The sequence below is a fragment of the Saxophila tyrrhenica genome (genome assembly GCF_035928015.1).
Source record: "Saxophila tyrrhenica strain CCFEE 5935 chromosome Unknown scaffold_8, whole genome shotgun sequence".
Taxonomy (NCBI): domain Eukaryota; kingdom Fungi; phylum Ascomycota; class Dothideomycetes; order Mycosphaerellales; family Extremaceae; genus Saxophila; species Saxophila tyrrhenica.
Genome location: NW_027041740.1, coordinates 993,374 through 1,011,948, shown reverse-complemented (window position 1 = coordinate 1,011,948; position 18,575 = coordinate 993,374). Strand labels below are relative to the sequence as shown.

Genomic DNA, 18,575 nt, shown 5'->3' with positions numbered 1-18,575 from the left:
GCCAGGTCAGAACAAGCCGGGTGGTGGCTTGGATGGATCTTCTCACAGGCTGGCAACGCCCGCCCACGAGAGCGATGTGGTCTTTTCGGGTGCACTTGGTTCTGGGAGAAGACTGCGTGATCTGCCCGGGCCGCTTTCACTGTCCTTCGCTTAGCAGTGTTCGCAGTAGGTGGTCCGTCGAGGGCTCATGGTTTACAGGACAACGGAGAGGCTTCTGTTTCGTGTGCACTTCCCTTTCATCTCGGCTGCAGCATATCAGGCACTGGCAGCAAGCCCGATGGCCACAGAGCTGGTTGAGCACCGCTGCCAATCAGTCCAGTCGACGAGGACACCCCAAATCCGGCGCCCGTCCGCTCCATGTCTCCTAATTCGTTGGGAATCTCCGGCCAGTCTCCAGAGCTCACCGAAGGCAGACACGCATCGTGTGGTCTCGAGCCAAAACGCAGCGTAGTTTCCCAGAGTCCAATATAGCCAGGCGGGTGGGATGGCTTTATAGGAAGAGTTTCGGGCGTTGGCTGTCCCTCCTGATGAGTCTCCAAGCCTTCAGCTGCCGCCGCCTCGTAGTTGCGGTCGGCAGAGACGTGGTCTTGCGGCGCTTCCGTTGCGCTCGATACCGCCGTCCGGACGCGAGGTCGGTAAGTGCATTGGCGTGCGGATTTGATGCATGGTGCGCAAGGAAACACACGGTCACACTTGACTTTGCGGTGTTGGCACACTGAGCAGGAGGGCGTTGTGTTGTCTCTTCGAGGCCGGTCGTCGTTCTTTGGAGCCTCCGTGATAGCCATCTTTCACAAGTCTCGTCTGACCGTCAGAGGGGTATGCCAATTTTGAACCTAGGGAGGCAGACAGTACACTGCTGCTGTTGAATCTGACTGTTGGTCTGTGCGGTTCGAGGCCAAACTTCAACTTCGAACGTTGCCACTCGTCCTTTGTTTTTCTTGATAGACCGTTTTAACGAGGCTCAGATCTCAAATGTTGCAGACGCATGACCACCATCCTCGCTCCAAAGGATCCAGCGAATGCGCTACAACGCGCAGCTGATGCAACCAACCGTATCTCAGCCGGAGGCTCACGGCGACCTTTCCATCAACGACGAATGGTTCACAAAGCCAGCGTTGCGGAATTTCGTACGTACCAAGGTAGGCCCAACGTACTCCGGAACCCTAAATCAACCTTTGCTATCGGAGGCTGGGTGCCGTCGCATCCATTCGCACTCCATGGGTCGATCGTGTTGGCCCGGGGCTGAAAATGGCCCCGGGGCTAGATAGGGCCGTCACACCACCGGGCGACCGCATCTTCGTACCGTGAAACGGACAAAGGCGGTCTCGCCGGGTCTGTCGTGGTGGAGAATGTAATCAAGGACTACAACCCCTCCAGCAGATCCTGATGAACACGAAGTGGACACAATGGCTTCTGGACTAGGGTATCGAGCCCTTAACATTAGAGAAGACGAATTTCGACTGCTGGTGTTTGAGAATACCGAAAATCTCGGATCTGACGAGCTGCTCAAATGTCACGTCCAACATGAATCCATGCGAAGGGCTGCTCTACTGCCGAACTTCTACGCGGTTTCGTACACCTGGGGCGATGTCTCGAAGCAAAGCACTATCCTTGTGGGTAACAACAAGATCAGGGTACCCAGGAACGCCGAAGTAGCTTTGCGGAGATGCATCAACGAACTCCATCGTCAAGGAATCAGCCAGGATATCCGGCCTAGGAGGTTCTATGTCTGGATAGACGCTGTGTGTCTGAACCATGGGGATGCAAGAGAGAAGAGCTCTCAGCTTTCATTGATGAACGCTATCTACTCCGAAGCGAAGACCGTCATGATATGGCTGGGCGAGGATGAGGATGATCTGGCCGAGGAAGCCGTACGCTCCGTCTGGGACGTAGTCGGCCAATGCAAGGCAGAGACCAACGATCTGGATGGCCTGTTCAAGCGCCTTTGGGACACGAGCGCACGCAGACTGTCGATCAAAAGCTCGAGCGATGAACTGCCACCATCATGCAATCTAGCAGCGCTGCGCAGCTTCTACTCCTCCCGCTGGTTCACCCGCCTCTGGGTGATCCAGGAAGCCTGTCTCGCGAAGCACGCTATCTGCCTCAAAGGAACCCACACCATCCCGCTCTACGATGTAGGACTAGCGGCGCAGTGGATGTGGTATCGAGGTCGTGGTAAGCTATCAGCATACGATCCAGGCACTGGCAGCCATGTCAAAGGCATCAGAAACGCGACTGAGATCTGGGATTGTATGCCGCATGCTTATGCGACGCCGAAATTGCTTTGGACCATCCTGGCGATGGGCATGGAATTCGAGACCACCGACCCTCGAGACAAGATATACGGCATGTACGGCCTGATCGAGCTCTGGCTGCAGCAGATACCGGAGACCAATCTGCGGCCTGACTACGACGTGTCGCAGGCGGAGCTGTACGCTCTCGCCACTCGAGCTGCGATCTTGGACGCTGGCAATCTTGCCATATTGAGCATTACGAGTCGCGCAGTCGACCCAAATCCTACCAAGGCAAAAAGAGATCCAGGCATGCCTTCGTGGTGCCCGAGATTTGACTGGACGATCGACCGCTTCAAGGGCTCAACTTGCCACATCCAGCCGCCAATGCGAGGAGCAAGCAACGGCAGTCCCGTTCGCCTAAGCTACATCGAAGGGCTAGAAGACGTCTTGACGGTCGAAGGTCTTGTAGTAGACGAGGTCAGGCACACCCACACGTTCAACCTTCCAACTTCATCCTCCAGTTCCACAAACGGAGGAACCCAGGACACCGTCCAACAAGCCTACCTCCTCGCTTCCCACCACCACTCTAGCAAACTCAACAGCCCCCTCGACCTCTCCTTCGCAAGAAGCCTCTGCGCAGGCCAAGACTCCTCTTACGCCTGCATAACCAATAACTCCGATTTCCTCTCCCACGGCGCTGCCTTCTTCCAGTCCTCCCCTCACAGTAACCTCCAGAACCTCGGTGATCGCATCACCAAGCACCTTTACCGGCGGAAAGACTCCGGTCCAGGTCTTTCAGCCGTCGAAGCGGATCGGGAAGTCTATCATAAAGCCCTCGTAAACGCGTGCCAGAACCGAGCGTTCTTCGTTACGAGGGAAGGGAGGATAGGGATAGGGCCGCTAGAGATGAGGGAGGAAGATAAGGTGTGCATTATTCCCGGGTCAGGGGTGCCGTTGGTATTGCGACAGATGGGAGTATTCTGGAATCTCGTGGGGGACGCGTATGTAGATGGGTTGATGGATGTGAGTAAGACCTCAGAAACGACATGGGAGCGGAGAGATGATGGGCTGACTTTTTGTTTGTCGTACAGGGGAAATACTACTGCGAGCAAGATGCTTTTGGGAAATTGGAGGAGAGGATGGAGTGTTTTCACATCCAGTGAAAGATTGGTCAACCATATGACCATCAGATCCCTCAAACGATGGGTGGAAGGGTCAGCAGAGTCTCTCGACGGTCGGAAACAAGACGAAAAGGCCTCATAGCGCCGCGCGTTCCTTGGGTCTGGAGCGTGTCTCGGAGGACCTTTGCACCCTTCGGTCTGACCTCCTTAAGCGCTGGATGGCAGAGTCAGCGAATATCTCGACAATCGAAGCGAAGAGGGAGAGGTCTTGAAGCGCCAGGCAGGGCCTTGATACTTGGACGTGTCTTCGAGAGCTCTACCGACCGTCAGTCTGACGTACTGAGCAGACGTCCGCGCCGGAACCTAGGAAGAGGGCGACATTGGAGAGGGTTTGAAGCTGTGTAACACATCATCCCGACATTGATCGATCTATCCACATAGTCGATCTAGCATACACCTAGCGGACCTGTAAACGCCTAGCCAACGCCCTACTATTCCACAGATCCACCCAATCAACCACCTCACTCCTGCCCGCTGTTACTCCCCGTCCTGCCCATCCTCTCAATATTCGCCAACATCCGACTCTTCCCCGCCCCTCCACTGCCAATCCTTCCACCCCCAGGCGCAGGGATGCCCCTCCCAATCTTACTCTCCCCACCACCAGGAGCCCTCAGCCCCGAAGGCGGCGCACGACTAATACTCTTCCTAAAATCCTCCACCACGCTCATCGCCCTCGCCCCCCCCGGCGTCGGCGGCGCCTCAGCCTGCAGCGCCAACATCTCGTCCACCGCCGCCACCAGATCGCCCTTTTCGATCCGCTCCTGCTGCAGCTCTCGCATCAACTGGCCTTGTTGAGTGCGACTCGCTTCCATCTCCGATTCGATCCGGGCGAGCGCGGCTTTCTGCTCCTCCACTTGGGCCTTTAATTCCCCAGTCTCTGCGCCAGCCAACATGCTGTCACTGACAGGACCAGAGAAAGTAGCATCTTTAGCGACCTGCAACTCCTCATTCACTTTCTCCAGCTCCGCGACCCGACCAGCCAGCTCCGCAGTCTTCTTCTCATTCCGCGCCTCATAGCTCTTCTTCAACGTCGCCACCTTCCGCTCATGCTTCTCCTTATACACCGCATGCAACTCCCGACTCACCGCCTCAATCTTCGCATCAATCTGGCCGGCGACCAACCGCTGCACCTGCTCCTCCACATCCCCGCCTTCGGCATTACTCGCCCTCGCCGCCAGCGCGTCCGCAAACCGTTCTTCAGCCTTAATTGCTCGGCCTTCAGCATCCTCCGCCCGCCGCTCCATCTCCTCGAACCGCCGCGCCATTTCTTCCTTATCGGCTTCGCTCTTCATGACTTCCTCTTTTACGCTCTTCAGCACGACCTCAAACTCCTGCCCGCGCTTCTTCCAGTCCCCAATCTCCTGCTCCGCGTACTCGCGCTTGCACTTCTCCTCGCGCAACGCTTCCTGTGCTTCGCCAACACGGCGCTCAGCGTCGCCTACCGCCTTTTTAAGGCTGTCGACTTCTGCTTCACGCCCGGAGAGTGTGGCTTTGAGGGAGGAGATTTGGGAGAGGTAGGATGATTTGAGGGATTCTAGTTCCCGGACCGTGATGGTAGGAACGGAGCGCGGGGTTGGTGCGGGAGGGAGCTCGAAGTCCAGGAGGTTGAGTAGGTTATTGGGCTTGCTGGGCGTGGTCAGATGTTTTGACGGCGAGGCTTTGGTGGGGGAGCGCTGGTTGTTGATGTATTGGAGGAGGTTAGATTCGGTGGCTGATTTGGTTGGGGAGGTGTTTCGGTGGGTTTGGACGCCTTCGATTTGTTGGGTGAAGTCGATTAGGAAGCTTGTGGTTTCGTCTTTGCTACCGAAGGCGGGTGTTTTCGAGCGTCGTAGGGTTGGTGAGGGTGAGCGAGAAGAAGGGGAGGCGCGTTTGCGGGAGGTGCGAGGGGTTGGATCCGCGTTGGGACGTGGTGTCGTGAGAAGGTCGCCGCGCTTTGTGGGACTCTGGGCCATTTTGGTGAAGTTGGCGATGTCTGGCATCTCAGAGAACGCGCTGAAGCAGGTCTCGTCTCCGTCGCCTCGGGATTCTTCTGCTGGTGCTGTTGCATTACGAAAATCAAGACCGGCTTGAAAATTGGAGACACTCTGTAGGGGTGTTCGCTCGGATGAATTCCCGCGACTTAGCGATTTGGGTGTCCTGTTGCCAGTGGTCCCGCTCGATTTCAATGGTGTCTTTTTTGGCGAGCCGGAGACCTTGCGGGTGGAAGGAGGAGGCATGAGATCTGCATCTGTGGTGCTGCCGCGCAATGTGTTCTTCTTTGTTGATGCTGGCGTGGGCTCGGGTGTTGTGCTCTTCTTCTGTGGCGATGCAAACATCTTTGCCAGTGTTGAGTCATTCTCCTGCTGAGGCTCGTTTTCCTTGTCTTCACCATCATACAGACTTTGGAAATCTATCTTGTCCTGTACATCTTCCTCCTTCGGTACTCCTTCGAAAACACTGTTCGACGGCACCCGCCATTGTTTACTCGGTGTCCGGCTGTGCGTCTCGACTTCGGTGATGAATGGTGAGCTTGGAGGTCCGTCGATTAGAATGCTCTGATCCATTAGCTGTGCAGATGGGGAGTCCATGTTGGCGTATGTTTGTCTTGATGTTGAGTCTTGAATCTTATGCGCGAGGTCGACAAAATACAAACATGAAGCCGACCTAGCAACAACTAACCTGATTCGGCACTGTCACGTGTTGCGACAAATCCCACCACATCCCGTTGGCCATCTTTTTCCTTCTACATCCCGCATGAACATACACTAATGGATGCTCAAGATGCGCTCACGATACCGCCAACGCCCTGGAGAACACAACACGAAGCCGATGTTCCGGCTCGTGATCCTTTAAAGTGCCGCCAACGAGAGCACCTTGCCCGCGACCAGGAAGGACCTGCCTAACATGGGAGGAGAAGAGTGGAGATGGGATGCATTCTGGACTTCGCGCGTTCTCCGTCTTATCTAATGGACAACCACAGGTATCAGGTATTCATAGCGTAAGACTGTCATCTCACCTCCTCCTTTGCCTGCTGTTTCGATCTCCCCAGAACTCTTCGGCCATTCCCTTCTTCGCCGTCGAGAAAGAAGCCGTCAGCCTCATATGTCCATTGAATAGCTTTTCCCATCTGTCGATTAGCTGGAGACATATCTGCCTACTATGGCTCCCACTCCCCACCCTCTGATGTCCTTGAGCATCGACGAGACAACCCAGGCTCGCGACATCATCTTAGACGCCCACCCAGGAGCCTCCATCTACTTCCGAATCGTCTCCCTCCTCGAGCCACCAAAGGCGGAGTTGACCGCCTTCCTGGACGCTGAGCACTCCGGCCGACTGACCTCGAGCACACCACGGCCGGCGCGGCTAGCAGAGGTCAAGTACGATGCCATTGAGCGCGGGAGCAAGGTGCCAGTCTACCAGGAAGCATGGGTCGACATCGACGGGAAGAAGGTTGTCCAGCATGAGTTGATAGATACGGAGTTCCATGCTAGCTTGACATTGTAAGATTCTTCTCCATTCTCCGGACGAGCATCGCTGATGTTTTGTGACAGTCCCGAGTTCAATACCTTCGTCGAGGTCTGCGAGAAGTCGCCAGTCTTCCAGCAGAAGATCAAGGAGTTCCAGCTTCCGCCCGGATTTGAAGTGATCATCGAGCCATGGCCATATGGAGGACTAGACGCTGCAGACGAGAACCGCCGCTTCTTTCAAGGCTTAATTTTCGCGGCGGATGCGAGTAAAGACAACAAGGACACCAACTTTTACTCGTTTCCTCTCCCCATCATCCCGATCATGGACTGGGCGAACAAGGAGATCATCCGTATTGACGAGCTTGCCACTGGCGGGACCAACGACGGATTCACCTCTAAGACGCACAAAGCTGGGGTCCTTGATCACTGTCAAAGCAGCGAGTATGTGCCAGAACTGTTGAAAGGTGGCACGAGGAAGGATCTGAAGCCTCTGAATGTCACACAGCCAGAGGGTCCTAGCTTTGCAGTGTCCGGCGATAACCTGATCGAGTGGCAGAAGTGGCGGTTCAGAGTAACGTTTAACGCGAGAGAGGGTGCTGTCATTCATGATGTTCATTACGATGGCAGGAGTATACTGTACCGGTTGGCCTTCAGCGAGATGGTAAGATGCAATGGTACTCGAGCACATGCAAGACAATAGAAGCTGACCATCACAGTCCGTACCCTACGCCGACCCCCGACCGCCCTTCCACCGCAAGCAAGCATTCGACTTCGGCGACGGCGGTCTCGGTCACTGCGCCAACAACCTCCAACTCGGCTGTGACTGTCTCGGCGTGATCAAATACCTCGACGGCGTGATCGTCAATGCAGATGGCAAAGGCGAGAAAGCACCCAATGTTATCTGCATCCACGAACAGGACAACGGCATCAATTGGAAACATACGAACTGGCGAACCGGCCGTGCCGTCGTGACCCGGAGACGTGAATTGGTCGTCCAGTTCATTATTACATTGGCAAACTACGAATATGTCTTCGCTTTCAAATTCGACCAAGCGGGCGGAATCTGCGTCGAAGCCCGCGCCACCGGCATCGTCTCCGTCGTCAACATCGACCCAGGCAAGACAGCAGACTGGGGCAACGTAGTCGGCCCCGGCGTCCTAGCCCAAAACCACCAGCACTCCTTCTGCCTACGCATCGACCCCGCTATCGACGGCCATAAAAACACAGTCTCCTACGAAGAGAGCCTGCCCATGCAGATCAACCCCCAAACCAACCCCAACGGCAACCGCTACGAAGTCCGCAAAACCCCCATCACCACCTCTACAGGCCTCGACATCGACCCGCTTGCCGGTCGCACGTTCAAAATCCAGAACCTAGATATCAAAAACCCCATCAGCGGCAAGCCAGTCGGCTATAAGATCCAGCCGCCCGCCACGCAGAAGTTGCTGGCTGCACCGAACAGTATCCAGTATAACCGCGCTTTGTTCGCGCAGCATCATATCTGGGTGACGAAGTACCGGGATCATGAGTTGTATGCTGCGGGGCGGTATACATTGCAGAGTCGAAAGGAGAAGGGCGGCGTGAGCGATATGGTGAAGAGGAACGAGGGGACGGTGCAGGAGGATGTGGTGGTGTGGAATGTTTTCACATTGACGCATAATCCGCGGGTGGAGGATTGGCCTGTTATGTGAGTATTGCCCCGATTACTTTCTAGAGATGCTGGGGATGTTCGTGCTGACTTTGACACAGGCCGGTCGAGGTGTCGCAGGTGAATATCTTTCCGTCGGACTTCTTCAATGCCAACCCATCGATCGATGTGCCTTCGAGCAAGAACGAAGCATCCCAACTGGCGAACGGCGATTGTTGCGACTCGAAGCAAAGCAAACTGTAGATAAACTAAACCCAGATACAAGTCGCTGGAGAGACACTGTCGATAACGCGATTGATATGACTATTCTCGACTACCTGATAAATATCATGCTACTATACCGGATGGTGGCGCGCCGGCGACTGCCTTCGATTTCGGAGAAGGCGTGTCAATATTGTCGAAGAAATGACCGCTTCTCGAAGAGCGTGATATATAACATGCTGCTATAGCGGAGGAGGACCTGCTGAGAAATGCTTTGCGTTTTGGAGTGCACATGCCAATGCTGTAGAACATGACCCGCTACATCAGCATCACTACATAGAACGAACGCCCCTCGACGCTCTACACCTCTCCATCCATCCCTAGCCCCCTCGTTCCCAACTCCCTCACTCAGGCGCCCCCTCGCATCCCCCCTCAGGCACGTCCACCACCGCACTCCGCGTATAAATATGCCCCGCCCCCTCCCACTTCAACCCCTCCACCACGCCCGCCTTAATACTCACCGTCCCGCGCTCACTGCCACTCTCGTCCCTCGCGCGATGCAGGATGCGGTTCCCGCAGCGCTTGCAGAAGTAGCAGTCCATCATACCCCCTGCGTCCGTTGGTCGTGTCCAGACGGACATCTTGGACTCCAGGTCTTCTGGGAGGGGGATTAGGCCTTCGGCTGTGAAGATTGCTGAGGTGCCCTGTGTTAAGGAGAGGTAGATTGGGTTAGCAGACCACGCATATTGGGTGGCGTCTGTTGATTAGGCTTACGAAAGCTGAGCCCGATTGTTTGCGGCATTCGAGGCAGTGGCAGTGGAAGAGTTTGATGGGCTCCGGAGTAGGTGTTTTGAATGAGATGGCGCCGCATTGGCATTTGACGTCCATGGTGGCGATTGTTGTTGCTTTAATGCTGGATTGCTTATATACGACTGACACTCGATGGTTCGCCTTCCAGTTGAGTTGAGGCCTCACGGTTGTTTAGTGTTGAGCACTAAGACAGATTCTTGTTCCCGTGTATACGTATGCAGGACCTTGAACGCGGCATTCCATATGTATATTTTCTTGTTGCAAGAACACGATAAGAAGCTCCAAATGATAGGCCTTGAAGTGAGGAGAGACAGAGCTTAGCTAAAGGTTATGACGGCAGTTTGATATAGCTACATGTACTGTTGTTCTATCACTAACTCAACCTGTCGACAACGAAAGCGGCCCAGTAGGTCAGCGTGAGTCGTCACAAGACGTTCTCATTGACAATGACCGCCCGCTAACGAGACTGATGTGGCCTTTTGAGCAACAATATTCTCTCGGAGAAGACTGCCTGGTATGCCCTGTAGGCCGCTTTCGCTGTCTCTTGACTACTACTCTACAAATCCACCGGGTATTTCGTCGTCTCAATCTTCTCCGGCAGCGTAAACCCATGCTGCTTTCGTACCTCGTCCATCACTTTCATGATCACCAAACTCTCATCCAAGCTCTCATACTTGCCCTCCTTCCTCCCCTCCTTCAAAGCGTACGCACATTCGTCCGCCTCCCAGAACATACCGAATCCCTCTCCCTCTGGCATGAAATTCCCTCCAAAGCCGTTCTTAAAACCAGAGCCAGGGCCGGGACCAGGGTGCGGCCATTCTTTCTGGTCAACGGTGCCGTCTTTGAGCACCAACTTCGTACGAGTAGGTCGAAACGCAGGTGGGAAGACCATCAACTCGCCCTCGCTGCCTTGGATACGGATGGCAGGAGCCTCCATATTGCCGTTGGGGTCGCTGGCGACGCGCATGCCGGTTGTTGCGATGCCGTGCGCGTCACCTTGCTCTTTGCGTGGGAACGAGAGGAGCATGGTTGTCTGTTGGTCGACGCCTGTCTTCTCGTACTTGCGCATGCTGCTCTGGACTGTGGGTGGCTGTGGGTTCTTCTGGGTGGTGTAGAGGGTTTGAAAGACCCATGTTAGGGCGTAAATACCTAAGTCGAGAAGTGCGCCGCCGGCGAGATCGGGGTTGACCATGCGGTGGCTGTCTTCAAAGCTCGTTTCGGGTGCTGAGCCGAAGCTCAGGTCTGCGAAGGTGCGCTCGACCGTACCGAGTTTGCCGGAGGTCACCATTTCGCGGGCGTAGATTGAGAGTGGGAAGTAGCGAGTCCAGAGCTGCGCATACCATCAGTATGGGATCTTGTAAGCAGTGCACATGGACTACTTACAGCCTCCATCAAGAACAGGTTCTTCTCCTTGGCCTTCTTGATCAACGCCTCAGCCTGCGCCGCATTCACCGTCAAGCTCTTCTCGCACAGCACGTTCTTGCCAGCCTCCAAACACTGCATCGTGTTCTGGTAGTGATGGCTGTGCGGTGTAGCAACGTAGATGATGTCCACATTGGAGTCCTCCACAAGCTCCTTGTACGAGCCGTACGCTTTCGCGGAGTCAGGCGCGTTGACCGCTTTCAGGTACTTCTTCGCCCGGTCGGAGGAAGAGGACGAGGCTGCTGCGACAATGACATGCTCAATGTCTTTGCGGTCTCGTGTTTCCGGATTCACGCTCAGGTCGCGTCCAAAGCTTTCTGCGATCCCGCCTGTGGCGAGGATGCCCCATTTCAATTGATACTTAGACATGGCAGAAGACGTCGAATAGCGGAAGGAAGAGGTATGAAAGACAGGAAGAGAGTGAGAAGAAATAACCTTTCTCGTGATGAGACGAAGCATAAAAGAGATTGCCAATGGCTTGCACTTTTTGCCCACCTGTCGTCAGACTTCCTCCGACCCACACAGCATTCAATCAGCCGCTTGAACGCTCTCCCTTTGATGCCAATTCGCCGGGTAATGAGCTTGACATCGGAGCTCTCGTGGAGTGTTGGTGGAGGGAGAGAAGGAGATTTGTGGTGGCGGTGACGTCTGCGGGGCATTGACAGCGGTCCCAAATAGGAAGCTGTGAGATGCCGATTTCGCCGTCAACTCCGACTGCTGTTCCTTCTGATCGACCAGAGCAGAACTGCCGTCAGTAGCAGCAGTCATTCGTCCTTTAGCCGTTTCTATCTATCGACGACCGAGGGCACCGGTGACTGTAAGTGGAGGGGACGTCTTGGGCGGCACCAACGCGTGCGCCTGCAACCTCAAGACGCGAAGCGAACTGTAGGTGTTTCTCTTTACCATTATCCGTCGGAAACGTCCCACCAGCCAGAAAGATGTCTACAAACGCCCGTCCCTTCCGCATAGCCGTGGCCGGAGGAGGGATAGGGGGGCTCTTTACCGCAATCTCCCTCCATCACCACTGCACCTCCAACCCCACCACCCGCCCCATCGAAATCTCCGTCTATGAACAAGCCTCTCAATACAAAGAAATCGGCGCCGGGGTCGGGTTAGGAATCAACGCTGCCCGGCTGGTACACAAGCTAGGCTTCGGCGACCAGTTGAATGCGATCGCGGGACACAGGACAGGCGTCTGGATCTCCTTTCGCAGATTCGATAATAGCGAGGAAGTGGTCACGGTGCCGGTGAATGATGATACGAAAGTCCGGCAGGCGCCGTGTGCGCGGACAGATTTGTTGGATTTGTTGAAGAGTGTGGTAGAGGAGAGAGGGGCTGCTAAACTGTACACGAAAAAAGCTGTATCTGGAGTCGAAGATCAAGGTGAGACAGTGAAGGTGCGCTTCGCGGACGGGACGGACACGGAGGTAGAGATGCTCGTTGGGTGCGATGGAATACACTCGACAGTCAGAGGGCAGTTCGTCGTGGACCGGCCGATTTTCAGCGGACAGATTGCGTACCGAGGACTAGTACCTATCAAAGATATCAAAGAGTGGCCGTTCCCGAGTTATAGCGTCTGCTGGGTAGCGAAGCATCGGCATTATCTGGTCTTTCCTATTAGAAGGAACGAGACGCTGAACATTGTGGCTTTTGTGACTAAGGGGAAGGATAGTCCTGATGTCAAGGATGTCAAGGAGAGTTGGGCGAGTGTGTGTGATAAGGCCGATGTTGAGAAGGACTTCGAGGGCTTCGACGGCCATGTGAGGAGTTTGATCGATGCGATGCCGCAGAATCCGAGCAAATGGAGTATTAACGATCGAGAGCCCTTGGACCGGTGGCATTACATGGGTGGTAAGGTGGTGTTGCTTGGTGATGCAGCGCATGCCATGCTGCCACATTTAGGCGCAGGAGCAGGCCAGAGTCTGGAGGACGGATGGGTGCTAGGCAAAGCGCTGGGCGACTACCTCAAGACCGACAAGTCTAGCAGCTGCCATTTCCAGTCTCTCGAATCAACAGCGGCGTTATACCAAGCGGTCCGGCTTCCTCGAGCTCAGAAGACGCAAGCAACCAGTCGAGCAGCCGGAGACACATACGAAATGCAAGCGCCCGACATGATCGACAGAAGCTTCGAGGACTGCTGTGACTTGATCGCTGAGCGGACAAGAGAAAGAATGAAATGGGTTTGGGAGGAAGACTTGGATGCAGCGTATGAGAAGGTGAGAGATGAGGGAGTTCAAGCTGAGCAGGGGCCGAATGGCCAGAAGGGAGAGGAGAAGGCGCAGGTGATGACGAACGGGACTGCGGTGCAGGCTCCCTGAAATTGATTATTTTGGAGTTCGACACTCACCTTTTCTGTCACATGCAGATGAACGCCAGCTAGCGTGCTGTCGGTCCTGACCGATCGCGGCTCCAAAAGCGATGTAGTGAGGTTGCCTCGAAAGCTGTCATGAGCAAGCGATCATTGAGTGGCGCGTTGATCGTCAACCGATCATGCATTGAAAGGCATTGAGGTGAAGCATCGTTCGGCGAATTCCTCCATCTTGTAGCGTATACATGCATCAATCATACCCATATCACAGTGTCATAACATGCCTTTCGACGTCTGCTCCTTCCTCTCCTCCCACACCGTCTTGCCCGAACAGCTGCATACCGTCTTGTCGTTGTCCCACACCCCAGCGCTCCTCGCCACGACACCAACAAAAGTATCTGCATCCTCCCTTTCCAGCTTCTCCCTCTGCTTCCCATTCTCCGCCCTCCTGCTGACCACGATAGACCGTCCGATCATCTCCCATATCTGTATCGGCTTATCCAGAAACACGCTCCCCAGCCCGCTCTGCCCGACCTCAATCGTGCCCCACACCCCCTTCGCTACCCGTGGCTGCTTCTCCTGCGCAGCTTGCACAGCGTCCCAGACCCCACCTGTGCTCGCCGCGCCCTCACTGATATCTCCCCGCTCCCGCACACTAACGTCGTATGTCCCTGGACTCGCGCCCTTGAGGGTCATATCAATAATCGTCATAGTCGGCGACACCTGCACCATTCGTATGAGCCCCTTCACCTGCTCGCGCACAGTACTCGCATGCGTCTCGAGGATGCAGACAGCAGCGCTCTCGGCCTTGCCTGAACCGCGGAGGATGGCATCGCGGCCGGTCGATTCGATGGCGCTGACGATTTGGGAGGGGGCGGCAGTGCCGGTGATGGATATTAGTTGGTCTTTGAGGGAGGCGGAGACGTTGTTGATCCCTTGACTTTGTGAGAATGGAGGATACTTATGATGGGAGGGAGATATGCCCTACCTTCCAGCTGGTATAGCGAGGAAGAGACATCCTTGATGCAGCTCTCGCAACTCAAGGGGACCGCGAAGGTCGTCTCAAATGGTGGGATCATGGCTCGAGAGGTTCTGCAGATGTGTAGACTATTCTGTGTCCAGTCGAAGGCAAAATCATGTCTTCTTGGTCGGCATTGAATTGGTCTTCGGCATTGCTTTGAAATCTAGGCCGAGGCGACGTCAGACGTCAGAAGTGCCGTCTGCTTCCCTCGACTTCATCTTCACTTCGATCGTAACATCGGCATTCGACTTCACATTCAATTTTAACACCTGTACGATGCAGATGATCCGATGTATACCCCGTCGCTGTCTTCAACACGACAAGCGCGGGCGCACGTTTTCTACCGATGAAGCCACGATGACCATGGCTCCAGCAGGACTCAAGATGGTACAGCCAGATATCATTAGAACTGAGTTTTATCATCCGTGGCACCGCCGGGGAGACGCTGGAACAAGCTGGGTTTGATGACCACCGTCGAAGCAGCGATTGGACTGGGAGCACGCATTTTCAATGTCCCACAGAATCCATGAGACCTCCACAGCGAGAGGCAAGGTAAGCACACACTCGAGAAAACTCTTCTTGCGAAAATGCGTAAGTCGTGCACCAGCACTTTTGGTTTTCTTCTTGTCATTCGCATTCGAAATCAAGAAATGATTTTCACTGGTCTTCCCGAGTCCAAAATCCAACCGCCGCGACAACATCGAACATGGCGTCTCTTGTGCGCATCGCTGGGGTCGGCCTAGTCATTGTCACGTCGACTACAGCAGCGCCTGTTCCACCAATCTTCTCACTCATTCCGGCACCACTCGTCCCAGGCCCAACCAATCCGACCGGCCTTGCTAAATGCATGAGAACGTACGGTGCGCCGCATTGCATTGAGCTCTGGGAACGTCCCAACTTCAAGCCACAAGGCTCCGGACAAGATACCGCAGCACAAGGCGCAACGAAAAATGAAGGGGCAGCTCCTTCTTCAGAGCTCGAGGCTAGGGCCCCACAGCCGCCACCTGACGAGGACTGGGAGGATGTCGTGGGGAAAATATGTCTCGAGCATCCCTGGATTCCTGGATTCTGCGATGATCACCAGCCGGAACCAACTGATGAAGGATTGGTGCCAACTTCGGAACTCGAGCCTAGGGCTGTGCTCGCAGAGCCACCTTTCAAGGGCCATGATGATGCCCTCGCGAAGATCTGCTACCACAATCCTATTCCTGACCTATGCGACGACATCGTAACCAAGTCACCCCGTCGTTCGACTGTCGAGACGAGAGACAACATCTTCCACAAGCTGTTGAAGATCGGTTGGGATGACGCCGTCACCGCCACCGTATCAGATCACCCTGGAGAAGTCCTTGAAGATGCCATGAACGAGCCCGAGCCTCGAAGCCTCCCCGACTCCCCACCACACCACGTCAAACCACTCGGCTCTGGCCCGGATGCCGCGCCACGCGAAGCATACAACAACGCTGAGAACCTACTGCCACCAACTGCAAAGCGGGAAGCCGCCCAGATAGATGGGCCTCTCGATGGTCCGTACGAATATGGTCCTTGGACGGATGAGACCTACCGCGAACCGACTTGGCTGCGTCCTGTGCTGGGGTGGAAGTGTGATGTTGGAGCTACTGTGGATGTGCCTTTGTTTTGCACTTGAGGGGATGAGGTGCTGCAGCGGCAAAGCTCCAAGAGCCATGGGAAGAAGTAGAGGGTACAAGCGGTATGTGGGCTACATTTCCCACGGCGCAGATATAATCCGAAGCATTGTCTTGGGTGCGAGTGCTCTCAAGATTCTTTCGAGGACTGGACATCTGTGCTGAGATCAGAGAATTTGTCTTATTCCATTACCTGTCGCTCGTTCCTTCCTCATACCTTCGCACGCTAGCGGTGCCTTAGCTCCTTCTCTAACATGACTTGACGTCCATACCTACACATCGCTTCTCAGCACTCGCTCACACAACACATCACCACAGAGGAGACAACATGCCTGAGCCGACGGACCCTCGAATCCTGGAGGGCGCTCGATACTGGCATGGCCTGCTCACCGCTCGACCCTCTTACCACGAAGCGATGTGTGAGGTTATGGGGACCTTCTACCACATCCAGGCAGCACCGCCACCGCAGTTCTCTTCACAAGAATGGGATAAGCTGGTGGCAAGCCAGTTGGAGATGATGCACATTCACGCACAGGGTCAGGGCTCATATAACGTATGTCGATGTGCGAGAAGCTGATTCAAAATCCAGCCGCATACGACCGCTACGTGACTTCTGTCTCCCTCGAAGCCAGCTCAACTGAGTCCGGCTTGACCTCACTCCATTCGGTGTCGGCTGGCGCGTAGAAGTCGCTTCCTCATACTGCTGAGAATGACACCCTTATACAGCTTGAGCAAGCGCTTCCGGTTGCCGCTCTAACATCTTCGGTCGCGAAACCAGAGCAGTCTTCGAAACCATGTGCGAAGGTTGCAAGGCAGTGTGCTGCTGCTACTCCGTCGGGACCCAAGCCTTCCGACCTGGCAACTCTTCCACCAAGTCACAAAGTCGCTGCCACGGCATCATCGCCCATGCTTTCCAAGCAGGCTCAAGCGACCTCCGGACCACCATCGGACCCCATCAGGCGCTCCTTCGCGGAGGTTACGTTAGGTACCGGGTCGACGCAGCGTGAATCTCCTTCCTCGAGATCAGACTGCCGCTTTTCGTCTTTGCACCCAACTGCTCCCGCTGCGATCGAGAAGCAGCCCGCCAAAACCCCCGAGCTGATACCGGCATTGAACATTGACAAAACATACGACTCTGAAGAGCCCAACAGGCAGGAAAATATTGCGTCCATAACACTCCAGCGCCAGGGCCAGTTCAACTCGTACCAGCTGAAGTGCACCCATCAATGCCGCCAAGATCAAATCAAAGCTACCGATCAAGAGCCTGTCGAATGCTTGTGGAGAATCTCTGACAAATGAAAGCATGGCCACAAGCGTAGGATGTACTTCTCTTCCTGTCGCTGCGGTGCCACCGTCTGTTGCCAGTGCAGGAAAAGGGATCCCACGACCAACGCCCACAGCAGCCGCATGGACGTTGAAGAGAATGGAGCTTGGGGCGGCGAGGCGGAGCTCAAGAGGGTTTTGAAGGATGGCGTGAAGGATGGGTTTATGTCTCGGGCTGCCAAGCATGCGCGTGGTATGGCGAAGCCGAAGGGGCTGAGTGTTGAGGAGCTGATGACGTCTCTGATGGTGTCCTCGAAGACGGGCACCGCATCTCGTCTGTGAACAGGCTCACACGAACAAAGACCTCGGAGAACGGTGCGGAGGAAGCCTGCCATGGGCGAAGCTCTATTGATGTGGTCGATGGAAAGATGATTCAGCTTGCGAAGGTATGGCACGTCTAGATGCGCTACATCTTTCGCAGCTTACCTGCTTTGAGCTTCGCTGCCTGTAGCATGTGGATGAAGTCGACGCTACCACCCCACGTCCTTTTACAGTGGTCTTCTCGGACATCGTGTCTCCGTTCCCGTTTCTACTCGCAGACTGCTGACCATGTCCTAGAGTATATAGGGTTGCAAGACCTTCTGAATGTCAGATCAAAGGCCGTTCACACCTGAGCTCGCGTCTCACCTTACCTGAGCATTCTCCGGTCTTCGCGGGCTTCCATGTGCTCGTGCTGGGGCCGAACCAGGCTGGCTATTGTCCATGGTGCCACGAGAATGCGTTCCAGCTGGGTTAAGAGCTTCTCACGCATGGGGGCGTCCTTCAGTCGTAATCGTACACTATAGCTTCTTCATCGTCACCCGACGCTGTCGGTCGGGCCTCATCATCAACGTCTGCCGCCGACGACCCCGTCATCTCCGCCTTCGGGGGATGCTTCTTCCCTCCAATGCGCTCTCGCCGCTTCAACAACCCCATTTCCCTCCTCCGCCTCCCCACGGTAAGCACACTGATCTCAAACCCATCCTTCTTCAGCTCAGCAGCAATACCCTTGTCCGCGAAGTTGTGCTGCCAGTAATGCACGATGCGGTTCTGAAGCGCCAACTCATCGTCGCCTACGTATCGGGGGCATGTGACGCGGACTTTCCAATCTAGCAGGTGTCTGCACAGGAGGCCCATGCTGATGGAGAAGTTCTCTTCATTCTTGAGCTTCTCGAGGATCTCTTTGCGGGTGAAGCCTTCATGGCGCCAGCTGGTGATTTGGTCTCTGTAGGGCTCCAGGGGGATCTTGACTCGAGGCATCCTGGAGGGTAAGGTGAGGATGATTGTGGTTGTTGTGATGATGGAGACGCGGTGGAGGAGGAGGTAATATGTATCGACGTCTACATTCGCTCCACC

At 55.1% G+C, this 18,575-nt stretch overlaps 10 protein-coding genes across 10 annotated transcripts; 5 read left to right on the top strand and 5 right to left on the bottom strand.

The window, feature by feature from the left end:
• Positions 1-1,406: 1,406 nt before the first annotated feature.
• On the top strand, positions 1,407-3,397 carry LTR77_005730 (uncharacterized protein; the record flags this gene model as incomplete). The annotated part of the gene is made up of 2 exons (XM_064802973.1): positions 1,407-3,257; positions 3,326-3,397. The coding sequence occupies 2 exons, from the start codon at positions 1,407-1,409 to the stop codon at positions 3,395-3,397; spliced, it is 1,923 nt and encodes a 640-aa protein (XP_064659098.1).
• A 479-nt stretch (positions 3,398-3,876) lies between these two features.
• LTR77_005729 (uncharacterized protein) lies at positions 3,877-5,982 on the bottom strand (the record flags this gene model as incomplete). Its single annotated transcript, XM_064802972.1, has 1 exon — positions 3,877-5,982. The coding sequence occupies one exon, from the start codon at positions 5,980-5,982 to the stop codon at positions 3,877-3,879; it is 2,106 nt and encodes a 701-aa protein (XP_064659097.1).
• A 571-nt stretch (positions 5,983-6,553) lies between these two features.
• On the top strand, positions 6,554-8,752 carry LTR77_005728 (uncharacterized protein; the record flags this gene model as incomplete). The annotated part of the gene is made up of 4 exons (XM_064802971.1): positions 6,554-6,894; positions 6,946-7,522; positions 7,578-8,548; positions 8,611-8,752. The coding sequence occupies 4 exons, from the start codon at positions 6,554-6,556 to the stop codon at positions 8,750-8,752; spliced, it is 2,031 nt and encodes a 676-aa protein (XP_064659096.1).
• Positions 8,753-9,114: 362 nt separating this feature from the next.
• LTR77_005727 (uncharacterized protein) lies at positions 9,115-9,598 on the bottom strand (the record flags this gene model as incomplete). Its single annotated transcript, XM_064802970.1, has 2 exons — positions 9,115-9,414; positions 9,485-9,598. 2 exons carry the CDS (start codon positions 9,596-9,598, stop codon positions 9,115-9,117), a joined length of 414 nt encoding a protein of 137 aa, XP_064659095.1.
• A 478-nt stretch (positions 9,599-10,076) lies between these two features.
• LTR77_005726 (uncharacterized protein) lies at positions 10,077-11,311 on the bottom strand (the record flags this gene model as incomplete). The annotated part of the gene is made up of 2 exons (XM_064802969.1): positions 10,077-10,850; positions 10,904-11,311. The coding sequence occupies 2 exons, from the start codon at positions 11,309-11,311 to the stop codon at positions 10,077-10,079; spliced, it is 1,182 nt and encodes a 393-aa protein (XP_064659094.1).
• Positions 11,312-11,880: 569 nt separating this feature from the next.
• LTR77_005725 (uncharacterized protein) lies at positions 11,881-13,260 on the top strand (the record flags this gene model as incomplete). The annotated part of the gene is made up of 1 exon (XM_064802968.1): positions 11,881-13,260. One exon carries the CDS (start codon positions 11,881-11,883, stop codon positions 13,258-13,260), a length of 1,380 nt encoding a protein of 459 aa, XP_064659093.1.
• Positions 13,261-13,523: 263 nt separating this feature from the next.
• Positions 13,524-14,329, bottom strand: CCS1 (copper chaperone; the record flags this gene model as incomplete). The annotated part of the gene is made up of 2 exons (XM_064802967.1): positions 13,524-14,185; positions 14,239-14,329. The coding sequence occupies 2 exons, from the start codon at positions 14,327-14,329 to the stop codon at positions 13,524-13,526; spliced, it is 753 nt and encodes a 250-aa protein (XP_064659092.1).
• A 648-nt stretch (positions 14,330-14,977) lies between these two features.
• On the top strand, positions 14,978-15,919 carry LTR77_005723 (uncharacterized protein; the record flags this gene model as incomplete). Its single annotated transcript, XM_064802966.1, has 1 exon — positions 14,978-15,919. One exon carries the CDS (start codon positions 14,978-14,980, stop codon positions 15,917-15,919), a length of 942 nt encoding a protein of 313 aa, XP_064659091.1.
• A 326-nt stretch (positions 15,920-16,245) lies between these two features.
• On the top strand, positions 16,246-16,601 carry LTR77_005722 (uncharacterized protein; the record flags this gene model as incomplete). The annotated part of the gene is made up of 2 exons (XM_064802965.1): positions 16,246-16,453; positions 16,507-16,601. 2 exons carry the CDS (start codon positions 16,246-16,248, stop codon positions 16,599-16,601), a joined length of 303 nt encoding a protein of 100 aa, XP_064659090.1.
• A 1,401-nt stretch (positions 16,602-18,002) lies between these two features.
• On the bottom strand, positions 18,003-18,479 carry LTR77_005721 (uncharacterized protein; the record flags this gene model as incomplete). The annotated part of the gene is made up of 1 exon (XM_064802964.1): positions 18,003-18,479. One exon carries the CDS (start codon positions 18,477-18,479, stop codon positions 18,003-18,005), a length of 477 nt encoding a protein of 158 aa, XP_064659089.1.
• Positions 18,480-18,575: the final 96 nt, after the last annotated feature.